Source organism: Peromyscus californicus, unplaced genomic scaffold, assembly GCF_007827085.1.
Source record: "Peromyscus californicus insignis strain IS unplaced genomic scaffold, ASM782708v3 Scaffold_8__1_contigs__length_139910024, whole genome shotgun sequence".
Taxonomy (NCBI): Eukaryota; Metazoa; Chordata; class Mammalia; order Rodentia; family Cricetidae; genus Peromyscus; species Peromyscus californicus.
The window spans coordinates 75,295,410-75,312,316 of NW_026294606.1; the positions used below are offsets into that span (position 1 = coordinate 75,295,410).

Consider the following 16,907-nt stretch of genomic DNA (forward strand, 5'->3'; position numbering starts at 1 on the left):
GTTACTTACAGGAAAATGTTTTTTCCCCTTGCACTGATTTTATCATTGCCATGACCAAATACCTGACAGAAACAACTTAAGGGAGAAAGGACGCAATTGGCTCACAGTTGCAGAGGTCTCCATCCATTGTGATAAGAAGAATACGGGGCGGGAGGGCTTCATGTCATGGTAGGCAGGAAGCAGAACAGGGTAGTAACAGAAAAAGGCTAATACAAGATAAATCCCCAAAGACATAGCTTTAGTGACCTACTTCCTCCAACCAGCACCTACACACACACACACACACACACACACACACACACACACACACAGGAAGAGAGAGAGAGAGAGAGAGAGAGAGAGAGAGAGAGAGAGAGAGAGAGAGAGATCCACCATTTTCCAATATTCCTATTCAGATTGTGAATCCATCAGAGGATTAAGGATTAATCCATTCATTAGAGAGTCCTCATAGCCTAATTGACTCATGGACACGACCAGAGAGTACTTTAATATATCATAAGTGTCTCTCCATCCAGTCAAACTGACAAGACCAATCATCACATAACTGTCCTGTGCTGTTTTGGGGTCCTCCCTGGGATATGTGGTGGCAACTGACAACAAAGCAATTCAGAAACAGCAAACACTAAAAATGTCAGTTTTTCAACCTGTTATCTACCTTGACTGGTCTCTCCACTTCAATTCCTGTATTAGTAAGGGTGCCGTATCAGGGGCTGTCCCAAAGAGTGCTTCTAAGCCCACATTTCGAACAAACTAGAATCTTCTTTCTTTCTCCTATGCTGACCCAGACAAAAGGATAGAGCATCTCTGCCTCCCTCAATATTTGACTTCTATCTCCATGTCCAAGGCAGCTTTTCCTAAGAGCTCATCTTCTAATCTGCAGGAAACGGGGAAAGAGTCAGGGGAATGTTAACCAGGCTTCTCTCTCTTAGACGCCATTAGCCATAAATGAGCCATTTGGTGAACCAAACTACAAAGTGAGGATTTGACTTCTATATAACAACCATAGACACTACGTTCAAGGCCACCATTGTGTGTGACTCCTTCACAAAATACCTTTTCTATTGAGTCCATGAAAATGCTGTCCAGGAACTGTGCGGCGTGTCCATTGTTAAGAGGAAGAAGGAGGCGTACAGCTTAGCCGCTGTGTCTGATGCAGCACTATCGAATCCTAACAGTACATACAGTTTACGGACTTTACAAAGTGAATACTTCCCTTCAACTCATGCTTCAAGATGCAGGCCGTAACGAGGCTCCTTGTGCCTTTTCGCAGTATTTACTCTCCACTGTAGTGGCAGTCAGTATTCAGATCTTTACCTCCTTTCTTTTCCCTTATTTTGTGAAATGGAATCATGTTTGGATTTTATTTCCACTTAACTTTCATTCACATTGATGCTGATAGCATCAGCTTACTCTTCTCTCCAACGGGTGGCTAACCAGAATGTATGTATTCACTGTGATGTCAGCAGATGTGGGGTTTGTTTCTAGCCTGGCGTTTAAGTAGTTATGCTGGTGGAAATATCTTGTATATGTTTTTAGCTGAACATACGCAGACATTTCTCTTGCACGTATATCTATGAATGAAATTACTGGGACATAGATTATGTTTCTATTTAGCTATGGCAAATGCTGATGGGGAATTTTCTGCATATTCTTTAGCTTTGTTCTCCCTTTATCATTGTATGAAACTTCCTATCATTCTAGATTCTCAGGAGCCATTGATGTTGCTTTTTCTGGTTAGTTTGAGCAAATTGATAATAAACTCAGAGACACCGGTAAGGCATTGGTTTCACATTAAGGAAAGAAATAAAAGCATTTCCCTTTAGAGTCACTTAATCGGAGTGAGTCCAGATCTGAGCTCTGCACTCCCTATTCCCTGTGTCCTTTGTCTCCTGTCTGTTGTATGGGTCTGAATCTGTGCTTGCCTTAAGGCTGTCTTGTGAATCTGTCCTGTGTCTGTCTCTGTGTCTGTCCCCAGTGTCTGTGTGTGTCCGTTTCTGTTGTGCCTGTCCCTATCAAGGGAATTTGCTCTGTCTTTATTGAAAATCACAGAAAGCATCACATGGGGAAAGGATGAGGGACACTTTACAGAAATCTTTAACGGTTTTACCATGGTTTAAGTAACTTACTTCAACCCAGATAGCAAACAGTATTACAAACATCACTGCTTACCAATCAGTATCAAATGTTGTGTGTGTGTTCAACATTTATGGTGGATATTCATTTTATAAGATTGTTTTCAGCCTCTATTTTTGCTGTTTTCAGCAGCTAATACACATGCATTACTCCAGCAGCCAGGGCATGGAAGACAGTGTGCACTTTAGGACTGAAGCGATGCATTACCTTAGGTTGTAACATCCACAGCCAGGAAGTAGAGAAAGATGAATACGGGCTCTCCGTTCACCGTTTTCTTTCCGAATCTAGTTTTAACAAGGAAGATGAATCATTGTATAATCCATGTGACATAGAAACAGAAGGAAGACTATTTGTTGGGAGGAAAGAGATCAGCAAAAGGAAGGCGGGGCAGTGGGCAGGGCAGGGGAAGGGTACAAATAATAACAAAGTATAATTTCTTACACGAGTGAAAAGTATCATAAGGAAGCCCATTACTTCATATGTGGACTTAAAGATTTAATTAAAAAAGGAAATAATGAAGGAGGGGAGAAGAAAAGAGAGGCGAGGAGAAGACAGGGGAGGGGAGGAGAGTGGGTAAGAAGAAGGGGAGGGGAGGGGAGGGGAGGAAGGGAGGAGGAAGGGAGAAGGGGGAAGGGAGGGGGAGGAGAGGAAGAGGGGAGGAGGAGGGGAGGAAGTGAGGAGGAGAAGGGGAAGAGAGGAGGGGAGGAGAGGAGAGGAGAGGGGAGGGGGAGGGGAGGAAAGGAGGAGGAGAAGGGGAGAAGAGGGGAGGGGGAGGGGAGAGGAGGAAGAGGTGAGAAAGAAGGGAGGAAGAGGAAAGGGGGAGATCAAACCACCTTCCTCTCATACATCACTTCAACAGTGCATCAAATGGATTTCATGCTGCAGCGGCTTCTGTAGGGTGGGAAGAGCAGCTGTGGCATTATTACAAATCGAGAAGCTGAATGTAAGAGGTGGGAGAGGGGAGGAGAGGAGGGGAGGAATCAAAGACAAATCAGACACCCGCTGGGCAGAGGCACCTGTTCTCAGGTCTGACAACCTGATTTGACCCCTGGTTCCTACCAGGTGGCAGGGAGAAATGACTCTTGGCTGTTGTCCTCTGAATACCACACACCTGCCAATGTGGCCTACACACACACACACACACACACACACACACACACACACACACAAAATAATTATTAAATAACCTTAAAAAATAGAAAACAGTGTCTATGTCCCAGAATATCAGTTCTGAAAAATTATTAAACTGTACAAAACCATAAAAATGGATCATGAGAATCCCAAAACTGAAATCTCCACTATTTGATGGAGTTTTTTTATCAATCGCTTATCTGGGAGTCGGGCTGGGAAAGAGGCATTGAAGCACATGTAAACACGGGAGCTTTGAGCTCAATTATGAGAAACAATTCTCCAGAACTCGGGTCTGCTTCTGTAGGCAGAACTCCAAGGCACTCACCGATGGCCAGCGAAGAGGCTTCCCATAGCCGGCTGGCTCTCTGGGATCCATTGCTGACTGTGTTAGTTCAGTGTGTTCTCTGACGGCATTTACATTCAGCTTCTCGATTTGTAATAATGCCACAGCTGCTCTTCCCACCCTACAGAAGCCGCTGCAGCATGAAATCCATTTGATGCACTGTTGAAGTGATGTATGAGAGGAAGGTGGTTTGATCTCAACCCAGATGCAGTGCTCACTTCCGATAAAGTCAGCCACAATCAATTATAAGCTTGTGGGGAGAAACCAGGGTCTGAAAATTTGCAGGACAAAAGATACTTAACTGTGGAGTGGGGAGAATCCTGAAAGGATGGCTTGTCTTGACTGAGAAGGGATAACAGGTCACCCCTGTTTGAAAAATGGAGAAAAACGGGGTGTGTACTAATGGCCCTGGTCGTCATTGTTGCACCCTATCCGATTCCATTTAAGAGCACTTTAGGTCTCCTCAGAAGCCATTGTTCTAGCCTCGTTCCTGGAGGCATAAGCAGTGTGTGAGCTAGCCAAGTACTGTGCTTGGTTACTGAGTGTTAGAAGACCACACAAGCATCTTGACTCCAGACTTCTCTTGGGTTTCTATCTCTATCAGTCTCTGTCCTTACCCATAGCTACGATGCTCCTCTCCATCTCAGTAGACCTCCTTCCTCTGCTACTTCATCTATTCCCACAAAGCCATTATGGCCAGCCACTGGTGGTGGCTGCATCTGTAAATGGAGCTCAAACTTGTATGTCTGTGTAGCTCCTGAAAGTATGAAAACCTATATACCACCTCACACACTTATCTGTTGACACCCTTCCCAACTCCCACCCCCTTTGTGAGTCAAGATCTTGCAATGGAGCACAGACTGGCTTGAACTCACAGACTTCCTCATACCTTTGCATCCCTAGTGCTGGGATTACAGACATACACCACCACACCTTAGCTTCAAATGTGGCATCAGTGTTTTAAACAGGTATGAAGAAAGCTAAGTTCCATGTAGTCTAAATCTTAACAGTTAAAATAACCCCATAGATTCTAACCCTGCTCCATGGCAGTCCAACTCCCATCAGATGTGTTTAAGAAACACAAGAGTATGCCTTTTGTATTTTTAGAGAAGTTACTTCATAGTAAAAGTGAGCAGAAGGAACCGAAGTTCCCAAGATGTCCCCATACCTGCACAGCCTCCCCACCGTCACCATCACCATCCCAAACCATTTGCTCTTCTCAGTGAGCCTGTTAGCACCACAGTTTACACTCCGAGCTATACAATTAGCATTGTTAAATGTTTGGGAATTTCATATTGTGTCTTTTTTTCTCTCCTCTTGAACCATTCCTGCTGTATTTTCTCTGCAGATTCATCCTCCTGTAATCTATTTTTATCTTAACAGTCTGTCCTCGGGTTCCTTCTGACACATCAGTTCAACAAATGTTCACAAATTTAAGTTTTCAAATTTTTTTGTTGTCAGCACATGACACATATTTTTTTTAAAAAAATCATGTAATTGATTAAAATATCAAAACATTTAAGACTTGGTATTTGGTGGGGGAGTGTTTTTTTTTTTCTTTTATTGAAGATAGATTTTTTTTTCACACAATATATTCTAATTACGGTTTCCCCTCCCCTTACTCTTCAAGTTCCTCCTCACCTCCCCCTCTTCTGGATCCACACCCTTTCTGTTTCTCCTTAGAAAACAAACAGGCATCTAAGTAATAATAATAAGATAAATAAATTAAAAAATAAATCGGAATATGACAAAACAACCAAACAAGAAAAAGAGCCAGAGAAAATTCACAAGAAACCCATATAGATGCAGAGACATGCTTGTTCGCATACACGAGAGTCCCACAAAAAATGGAAAACAGGAAGCCATAATATACACGGAAAGGACCTGTAACGTAGAAAGGGGAAAAAGAGACAAAGAACTTCCAAAGATGCTGTTGAGTTGTTTTGTGTTGGCCATCTACTGCAGGGCATGGGGCCTAGACTTAAGAGTAGTTGGTTTTCCCAGTGAGACTCCCTTGGAGAAAACTATTTTTTCATTAGCATGTGGCTATCAGTTAGCTTCTGGGCTAGGGAGGGGTGTGTGTGTCTGTTGTTCGAGTCTTAGATGGTTTTTCAATAAAAAAAAAAAACTGGTACCAGATATTGGGGTAAAAGCTGAAAGAGCAGAGAAGCAGAACAAGCCACAGCCACCACCTGTTACCTCACCAACTCCACGAATCCTCTGACTGAAATCCTCTGAGTCTTCACCCAAAAGGGTCTCAGCTGAACTGCCTTAGTTCCTGTTTCCTCACGCCTTCTATACTTTTCTCCACCCTGCCGTCACTTCCTGGGATTAAAGGCATGTGTGCTTCCTAGTACTGGGATTAAAGGGGTGTGCCACCACTGCCTGGCTCTGTTTCCAGTGTGGCCTTGAACTCACAGAGATCCAGACGGATCTCTGCCTCCCGAGTGATAGGATTAAGGGTGTGTGCCACCACTGCCTGACCTCTATGTCTAATAATCTAGTCGCTGGCTCCATCCTCTGATCTTCAAGCAAGCTTTATTGGGGTACACAATGTATCACCACTTTCCCCCTTTTTTGTCTAAAATAATAAAAGAATAACACTTCTCCTTTCAACTCTAGGACCCCATCTGGTGCAGACCTTTGCAGGCCCTGTGCATGCTGCCTCAGTCTCTGTGAATCCCTATGTGTGCCAGCTCTGTTGTGTCTAGAAGACCTTGATTCCTTGGTGTCCTCCACCTGCTCTGGCTCTTACATTCTTTCTACCTCCTCTTCCGCATAGCTCCCTGAGCCCTGAAGGGAGGGATTTGATGGAAACATCTCTTTTAGGGCTGAATGTTTTTCTGCATATTGCCTGGCTGTGGATCTCTGTATTTGTTTCCATCTACTGTAGGGAGAAGCTTCTCTAATGAGGGCTAAGCAAGGCACAGATCTATGAGTCTAGCAGAATGTCATTAGGAGTCAATTTGTTGCTATGTTCTTTAGCAGAACAGTGGTATTTCGTTTTCCCCTAGGTCCCTGGTCTATGTAGTGTCAGGTTCTTGGCCACCCAAGCAATGCTGGTTATGGGTTCTATCTAATGGAATAAGCCTTAACCCAAATCAAATATTTCTTGGTTATTCCTACAAGATTTGTGCACTATTGCACCAGCAAATCTTACAGGCAGGTTACTTCTAATTAACTCCAAAATTAATCAATGAATGTTCTGAATCAATTATCAATCTTTCTGTTTTCCAATTTTTTTTTTTTTTTTTTTTGGTTTTTCGAGACAGGGTTTCTCTGTGTAGCTTTTCGCCTTTCCTGGAACTCACTTGGTAGCCCAGGCTGGCCTCGAACTCACAGAGATCCGCCTGGCTCTGCCTCCTGAGTGCTGGGATTAGAGGCGTGCCCCACCACCGCCCGGCCTGTTTTCCAATTTTATAGATATTGTCTTAGCTTGTTTTCTACTGCTGTGATTAACACCTGACCAAAAGCAACTTGGGGAAGAATGGGTTTATTTGGCTTACATATCTGATCACAGTCCATCATCACATCTGATCACAGTCTGTCACTGAAGGAAATCAGGGCAGGAACTCAAGGCAGGAAGCTGGAGGTAGAAACTGAAGCAGAGGCCATTGGGGAGGGGTGGTCACTGGTTAGTTCTTCATGGTTTGCTCAGCTTGCTTTCTTATACCACCCCAGACCACCTGCCAGAGGATGGCACCACCCACAGTGGACTGGACCCTTGGTGTCAATCATTACTCAAGAAAACACCCTACACACTTGCCTACAGGCAATCTGATGGAGGCGGTTTCTCAACTGAACATCCTCTTCCCAGATAACCCAAGCATGTGTCAAGTTGACAAAAAACTAACCAGGACAAGTGTTAAGTACCTTTTACAGATAAAAGGCATTGAGAAAAAGTGCTCACATTAATAAATGGATGGGAATAGGAAAATACCATTCCAATCTTTGAATTCCTTCCAGGTTCTCAGCTAAAAGCCACTGAAGGTTCAATGATGGTTCTTTTTATCCATTGACTGACAAGATAATTAGGTACTCTCCATTGTGAGGGAAGCAAAGCATTAGAAATCACTTGACTTTCAAAGGGATTTTTTTGAGTCTTCTACTTTTTCATGCCAGTGTTTCAAGTGATGCCTTTGTTCGGGCCTTTGAGCTTTTTACAACCCAGGGCAGTAAGGTTCTTGTGGGCGTGCAGGCCTTCTTTTTCTAAGGAGAGGGAAAGCAGTCGTGAAAGAAGCTACCCATTATCCCAGCAGATCAGATTGAGAAATAGAGGTTAAAGATGTAGGAATTGATGTGTACCCTGAAGAGGCTTTACATATGCACCAGAAACCATAGACGCGGCTTACAGTGAGCGGCCTGGACTTCCCCCACTGTTAACTGTCCTTAGCTCTATAAAGCTATTGCACCTGTTATGGAATAATAACATTTGTCATTATCAGCTTCCACAGTGAGGCAGTTCCGTGAAAGTGGATGCTATTAAAATCTCTGTCCTGCAAAGAAGGGCATTAGCAGGTAATAACCAGTGAGGTGTTAAAGACAGAGTCACAACAAATCCGGGTTCACAGATCTCACCTAGGATTTCAGATTCAGACCAGTCTATACCAAAAATGCAATGGGATGCTCCACCACCATCATCCCCTGCATGGCAGGTTATACTAAAGTTGGAGTCAAGGAAATGGTGCATCAAAGCAAGGGTCTAAACACAGCTCTTCCAGTGTGCTGTTTGAACATGGTTTAACTCGTTGCCACTCGTGGGTATCTGAGATAAAGCTCCCTCTGTCTGACAGTGACAATAATGCTGCCAATGTTTAAACTAAGTATAAGGCCCATCCCCAATAGGTTCTGGAGGTGGCATTCTTTAACTTCATGAAAAGTTTCAGTTTACTAATTAAACCCAATAATACCTTTTAAAGTGGAATACAGTGATAGTATTCAGTGAACTAGAATTACTATTTTTGAAAAAGATTATATTGACTTCATTACAATCCAGTTTTACTTAAATCAAGGTTGTCCAATAAATATATTCTGTTAGCCATTCATGATGTGAGTCCTGCTGTATGAATTAGATCATCGTACACTGACCTTGGCCATCAAGCAGGCTGTTATTCAGTGACTGACTACTGAAAGGAGGGACCAGGGAGTCAGAAGATAAAGAAAATAGGGAAGTCTGGGCTCAGGAGGTCTTGCACAAGCTATGTGCTGTGCCAAGCAAGTTTGTCAAGAAATGCAGCATCTTATCTACAATCTGTAAGGAGAAATGGGGCAGAGTCAGTGTGAAGTTATTATACCATGGGACAGAGTCAACAGGAGGGTAATCCAGCAGTATTGCACAAAAGGAACACAGACTATCCCAAGTGCATCACGTACACAGTGATGTGAACACAGATCAAGTACACAGTGGCCTTGGAGTTCATAACTTAAGTCTCTTTAGGGGGAAAAGCCAGTTTGCCAAGAACCAAGTCCTTAACCCCTTGACTAGACTTTGCCAAATCTGCCCCTAGGCAAGGACACAGAACTAGGTTTCCATTGTCCTTTCATCAAAGCCTTTGAGAAAGCCTTGAATCAGCCTGACTCCCATGAAATGTCTTGCTTGTAAGAAATAAGGAGGTGTCTATTTCTCTTTAGCAACCTTTTAAAAGATGTTTTTATTTGTTTTTTGATAATGTCATACAACATACTTTAATAATATTCACCCTCTCTTCAACTCCTCCCAGGTCTTCCCTCAACTCCCTACCCACCCAACTTCATTTTCTCTCTCTCCGCCACCATCCACTGCTTTCTCTCACACACACATACAAAAAAAAATGGAGTCCAGTTGTGTTGACTGACTACTCATGGAGTGTAGTTGACATACCAGGTGTCGCTCTACTCAAGAAAATTGACTTTCCCTATCATCACAGCAGTAGAAAGCAAACTAAGACCCTTTGTCTACAACAATCAAATGCCAGTAGCTCCTTAGCTAGGAGTGGGACATCATGCCCACCTCCCTCCTCCATGCTAAGATTTTGTCTGGTTTGAGCTTGTACATGTCTTATGCATGTTGGTGACACAGTCTCTGTGAACACATGTGTGCATCCGCCCTGCCGTATCTGGAAAACACGGGTTTGTTGAGTTATTCACCACCTCTGGATCTTACAATTTTTCTGTCCCCTCTCCCACATAGATCCCTAAACCTTTAAGGGGAGGGGTATGACATAGACATCCCTTTTAGAGCTGAACATTCCAAAGTCTCTTATTCTCTGCACATTGGCCAGTTGTGTGCTTCTGTGTTAGTTACCATTTACTGCAAGAAGAAGCTTCTCTGATGGGATTTGAGTGCTGCATTGAGGGGGCACAGCAATATGTCATAAGGAGTCATTTTATTGCTATGCCCATTTAGCAAAATAATAGTAGTAGCTTTTCCCATAGTTCCTAATACTTGTCTAACCTCAAGTTCTTGACCTTATTGCAATGTTGGGTATGAGTTCCATTTGGTGAAGCAGGCTTTAAATCCAATCAAAAGTGGTTGGTTGCTCCACTTCATTCATGCCATTATTGGGTCAGAGGGCATATCTGGCCAGGCAGATAATTATTGTGCCTCATAGGGTTCACAGTTGAATGGGATTGATGATTACTTTTCTCTTCCAGTCGTGTGTCTAGAACCTTCCAGCATTATGATGAATTCTAGTCAGTAGGGATGAAGCTTCTGGTTGAGGTAGATTTCTCTATGTTCTATGACTCAATTATTGTCTTCAGCAATAAGAGTTTTACTGTCAAATTCTAGAGGGTAACCAACAGCATTGACAACCAACCATAAAGTTTGGGGACTCTACTGGATGCCTTTGGCCAATGACTCAAAAATATGCAACCCAGCCTTGGTAGTAGGTGTTTTATTTGGTCTGGTTGGGTTATTATCCCCCAGTATAGAGTAACTGCATTTAAGTTCCTTTTATATAAGTATATATTTTAGTAAGCTTCTACAATAGCAAATTTCCATATTTTTTTCAAAAAGACTTTAATGTTAGTTATGCCCCCCATATTCCCTCCTCTAGCCTATCCTCTCATCACCCACTCCATTTCATCTTCTCTCTTCTATTTTTCTATAACATGTATTCTATTTCTCCTTCCTTGAAAGAGTCCCTCCACTCTATGGCCCCTTACTAGTTACCTAATCTCTGCTAGTATTCTGAACAAAACACATATATCCAAAGCTTAAAGGCTAACATTCATATACAACAGAAAACATGTTTGTCTTTGTGGGTCTGGGTTACCTCACTCAGGATGACTGTTTCTAGTTCCACTTATTTTCCTGCAAATTACATTTTTAAACAGCTGAATAATAGTTCATTGCACAAATGCACCATATTTTCATTATCTGTCAGTTGATGGACATCTTGGGTATTTCCATTTCCTGGCTATTGTGCATAGAGCACCCATGAACATGAATGAGCAAGTATCTCTGTAGTGAGGCACAGAATCCTTTAGGTATATGCCCAAGAGTAGTATAGCTAGATCTTTTGGTAGATCTGTTTTCAGCTTTTTGAAGAACCCCCACTGATTTCCATAATGGCCGCACTCCTGCCAGCAGTGAACATAAAAGTGTCTCCCTTTCCCTGAATCCCCACCAGCGTGTGCTGTCATGAGTCTTTCTTGACCTTAGCCATTCGGACTAAGAAGAAATCTCAAAGAGGTTTCGATTTGCATTTCCCTGATGGCTAAGAACGTTGAACTTTTTTGGTATTTATCAGCTGCTAGTGTGTCATCTTTTGAGAACTCTGTTTCATTTCAAGCCCTGTTTTATAACTGGGTTATTTGTTTCTTGATGTCTAGTGTTTTCGTTTGTTATTTGCTTTTTTTGAGTTCTTTATATATGCTAGGTACTAACCCTCTGCCAGATGTATAAATGGTCAAGTTTTCCCCATTCTGTAAGCTGCCTCTTTTCTTGACTGATGGTATCTTTTGATATCCAGAAGTGATTTTGCTTTATGCAGTCCCATTTGTCCATTGGTGGTCTTAATAATTTTTAAGATAAACTGCTGTTAAGTCTACCCTTTTTTATTTCTTGTTTTTTAATACTAATTTATTATTTTTATTTGTGTTGTGTGTGTCTGTGTCTGTGTCTGTGTGTGTGTGTGTGTCTGTGTGTGTGTGTGTGTGTGTGTGTGTGTGTACGCACACATGTGCGCACGCCTCAGGAGTTTGTGTGAGCCTTGTCTATGTAGGTACCCACTGAGACCTGAGGGCATCAGATCCTCTAGAACTATAGTTACAGGTGGTTGTAAACCATCTGATGTGGATGCTATGAACTGAACCTGGGGCTTCTGCAAAAACATAAGCACTTTTAAGTGCTGAGCCATCTCTCCAACCCTGTCTTTCTCCCCTACCTTTAAAAAAAATTATCCATCTCACTTTAATTTGGGGACTTAATAGAACATGCAAGCCTCAAAATAAAATCACTATTCCAAATACCATAAGTGTAATAGCTGGACAAGTGTTAAATGCAAATGAATGTACTAATATAGCTGTAGTGTGACCACAGCCAGACAGGTCTCATTCCACTAGGCTAAGCAGTGAAATACTGAGGTCAAAAGAAGATGGCAATCTTTACCTTATAGGTACATTCATAATCCATAAATGACCTATGTGAGAGTAAGGTCTTTTCTCCAAGGACTTCATAGTCAATAGATGCAACTCAATAATTAGTTTAAAATCCGTATGCAATTCAGATGATGGCCTAGTTCAGCATTAGCTTGTCTGTGTCTTAGTTGGGGTTTCTATTGTGTGAGGAGACACCATGACCACAGTAACTCTTATAAAGGAAACATTTAATTGGGTTGGCTCACTTACAGTTTCAGAGGTTCAGTCCATTATCATCATGGCAGGGAGCATGGTGGTACGCAAGCAGACATGTGCTAGAGCAGTTGAAAGTCTTACATCTTGCAGGCAACAGGAAGTCAACTGAGATACTGGTTGTATCCTGAGCATAGGAAACCTCAAAGCCTTCCCCCACAGTGACACACTTCCTCTAACAAGGCCATACCCACTCCAACAAAGCCATACTTCCTAATAGTACCCTTTAAGATTATGGGGGCCAGTTACATTCGAACTATCACATCTTGTTTCACTTTCTCTCTTACTACTGTAATGCTACTATTACTACAAATAATGCAAATAATAGGAATAATAAGCCCTGAATAAACTGTAGGCTTCAAAGTTTGCAGAGCAGTTTCTAATAGAGCAACGAGGACATGTATACTTAGGTACTGACTGTTACTTTATTTTAATGTTTATGAATAATGGTTAGTAAATGGCTTATTCAAGGTCCGTGACCAGCTGATACAAGAATTAATAATAGGTAACTCACGCTCTCTACCATCCACGTAGGATAAATGATCTTTCTGTAGCCATTTATGAGGTTGTGTTTAATTCAAAATAATGTGAAGAAACTCTAGAGGATTTTGACATCTCAAAATTTTAGCAGATTAATAATATGAAGAAACCATAGAGAATTTTGACATCTCAGAACTTTAGCAGATTCATGACTGAGAGTCTCAATAGTCTGTAGTGTATTTTTCTCCCTGGTGAAGCCTATGCTCTTGTTGGCTTCTGTGTGAGATACTACAGAAGCCAGACCCAAACAGACCCAGGAGATTCAGTCCACCTTGTGCTTGCCTCCCTTTCCCACACTTCAGAACAAAAAACGTTCTTACCCTTCACAGCACCTATTTTTAATTCAGTCTTTTGTAACTAATGTGGCAAACATTGCGTATAAGGAGGCAGGTGTGCCACTCTGTAACCTCTGACAGTCCCTTTTACTGTTGTCTCTAACACCAATGTGCTGCATGGTGAGAGAGTATGTCCTAACTTCCATCACCTGAAACAAACACAGAGCCCTAAGGCCTGAGGACTTGCACTCGTTGACCAGAGTCGTTCTCCTGCCGAACTTGGACAAGGGTTCAAACTTCACCCCAACCCTGGGCTTCTCCTGAGTGCCTCTCAGCTTTCAGTGTTTGACACTGAGGTTCATGACCTGTGGAAATTAGCAATTAAATGGTGTCACACTCTTTACTAATATTTTTGTTCTGCTTTCTAGGCAGGAACCAAGATCCTGCTTGAGCCTAGGTGACCACCAATAGAGTTACTACAGTTCTGTTTTGTTTGTATTCTCACATGGAAATGTCTTCTCTCTCCAGCCAGATCACAAGTTCCTAGCAGTATCTATCATAGTGATGAATACTTGCTGATCTGATATCTTAATGTTTCAATCTAGAATTTCTACTTGGATAACAAGGGGAAAAAAGAAAACAAGGAAACCAGTGAGAAAATGAATGCTAGAAACAAAGAGTCCTTACTTGAGGTAAGCTTCAAAAAATTCTGAAATGCTCCATAAAATTGGGTGTAAATGCTAATTATTACCAAATCATAGCCATTTAGATAATTCAATGGGTTTTTTGAGTCAGTTATAAAGAAGTATGACTTTAGACAAAATAGTTTACTTTTATGAAATTGAATTAGTAATTCTTTCACGAAAAAGACATGAATCTTCATAAAACTCACTGTGACATGTATGTTCCGTTTCAGAAAGGCTCTATAGTATCAGATGTATGGATTTTCAAGTCATTGTCTTTGGCAAGGCTCTTGAAGTTCGAGGCCTAGAGGAAGAGATATGACTTAGGATGTGACTCTGCTCAGGTTGTTCATGTGCTAATGGCTAGAGCATGCCTCTGTGAGCCTCAGTAGCAAATCATTTGGAATCATTACAGAGATTCAGGGAGGCAGTGAATGCCCAGAGCCTTTGATGGTCACCACTAGGGCACATTCTAGAAGTTCCCTGACAGTGGACTTTGTTGGAAGCTGTTAAGGCAACGATGCTAAAGACTAAGGCCCTCTTTCAGGTCTTAGGTCACACATGGGCATCCTAGAGCCCCAGACAAGTTGGCTTGAGTCACTCCCAATGTAGTGTTGATTTGTCTTGAATTATTAGACTTGTCTCTTGGAAGTTTAGACCTGGGGATGAACACAGAGCCTATGGAGCCAATTAGCTGACTCTAAAGAGTGCCATATTCTATTCCCCTGTGGGTTTACCTCCACTCGTGTTTCCATTCCCTGTCACATCCAAGAAGGTCTAGACCAAAACCAGAGCAGTTGACCTTGCTGCCATTCCCAAGGTCCTGAACATGCTTTTCTAGGTCTGGTTCTGGACTGTAAATGCAATGGGTATTTCATCGGAGGCCCAACAATGAAAATGAGATGTCCTTTCTGCTTCCAGCCACTAGACTCTAGAACAATGGTTCTTAACCTGGGGGTCAAATGACCCTTTCACAGGGGTCACCTAAGACTATTGGCGAAATTATTAAAGCCACTCCATGTAGTTAAAAGGGAGGCTTATTTAGTAGTGTAACTTACAAATGAAGGGATAGGTAGGTCACAGGGTCTGGGTGTTCTCTGGAGAACTCTGCTCGGTCTACTTCCAGCGTCCAGGGTCTGGGAACCAAGAGAGGTGGCGTGTCCAGATCTCGGGTCTTCAGGGTCCTCTCTTGGCCCCGCTAGTAGGCGTGGCAGTTACCAAAGCCTCAATGGGGGTTGGAACTTCAGACCAAAGCTGGAATGGCTACCCACTACATAAGACTGTTAAAAAACAAATATTTCCGATGGTCTTAGGAACTGAGACACTGCTCCTCTATCCGTCTCCAGGCGGGTCTGCCCACTTACTTAAAGACATCATCACTCCAAACCCATCACATATACCCTGAACATACAGGTGTATGTGACAGGCTGGGCATCGTTACATACTTATGTAGACCAGTCACTCATGTGTAGAGAGCAGCTACCATACTAAAGCAGTATTAGAGGTAAAAGGACACTTCATGAATTCTAATTACTGGGTAAATGTAAAATCATGTACTGGAAGATCATCAACTACTGCAAAATGTGTGTGTAATCTGGATGCCGATCGATCTTTTCATATTGTTATGGTTGATGTGAATACTAGCAAATCACAGGAAACTTTAATGAACTGTATTGCCTGAACTATACCATGTATCTTTTGAATTATTAAAGCTATTGTTATATATTTCACAATATAAAATTACATATTGTTTTGTGATTAATCACTATGCTTTAATTATGTTCAATTTGTAACAATGAAAATACATCGGCATATCAGATATTTACATTACAATTCATAACAGTATCAAAATTCTAGTTACAAAGTAGCAATGAAAATAATTTTATGGTTAGGGGGTCACCACAACACAAGGAACTGCATTAAGGGTCTCAGCATCAGGAAGGTTGAGAAAACTGCTCTAGAATGATGAAAAAACACCAGGTGTCCCCAAAAGCAAGGATAGGAAGGATTCTGAATGTATCTGTGATGACGGAGACTGAGTCATGGAAAAGAAATATTTTCCGGCCACAGCCATTTGTTTCAATCAATGATTGGAAACTCTCTGTCTACAAGAAGATACTTGCTTGTGTGTCAATTGATACAGTTGCATGAATAGTCCTTGGGATTAGATTTCAAAACCATGTAGAGCTGAGTGTGTATGAAAATATGAAACCTATTATGTTATAGGAAATCTGCATTGTCCTGCTGTCAGCTTTGGGTCAAAACTCCAGATACTCTTACAGATGATTGACAAGCCCACTAATACCTGAACTGGAGGGTCACTGGGAGGACTATGGGCAGAGCTCTTCTCCGGCTCTCCTGTGCAGAGGTTTACTCTGGAGGATAAAATGAAATTATTTTGCATTTGTGAAACTATACTGAGAGTTATAATATTAAAAGAAAACAATAACTGAGTATCCAAGCAAAAAGATAGAATAATATGCAATTTATCCAATTGCTTTTTAAAAAGAAATTCATGGAGATTTATACATCCTCGTGCAAGTTTTAGGTTTTGAAAATCTATACATAGAAAATGTGGTTTTTGGTTTGTTGTTGTTACTGTTGTTGTTGTTTGGCTGAGTGGTGGTGGCACATGACTTTAATCCCAGCACTCAGGAGGCAGAGCCAGGCGGATCTCTGTGAGTTTGGAGTGGGGCCAGCCTGGTCTACAGAGCGAGTTCCAGGATAGGCTCCAAAGCTACACAGAGAAACCCTGTCTCAATAAAAAACCAAAAAGAAAAAGAAAGGAAAAGAAAAGGAAATGTGGTTTTTTTATGTTTATTATACTAGTAGTAATGGCCTTTCTCGTGTTTGAAAACTTCCAATAACAAAATACTAATATGGGGACTGAACAGATAAAAAAATAAATAATAAAATCTTTAAAAAATAAAATACCAATTTATTTTATTGTAGAATTATATAATTTTA

At 41.7% G+C, this 16,907-nt stretch overlaps 1 protein-coding gene across 1 annotated transcript in view; it reads left to right on the forward strand.

Moving 5' to 3' along the window:
- Window positions 1-16,907, forward strand: part of Apbb1ip (amyloid beta precursor protein binding family B member 1 interacting protein) — a 101,313-nt gene that overhangs the window by 64,573 nt on the left and 19,833 nt on the right. Inside the window, exon 8 of the mRNA XM_052728701.1 lies at window positions 13,863-13,949. Within this exon, the coding sequence (XP_052584661.1) occupies window positions 13,863-13,949 (87 nt within the window). The remainder of the gene's footprint in view (window positions 1-13,862; window positions 13,950-16,907) is intronic.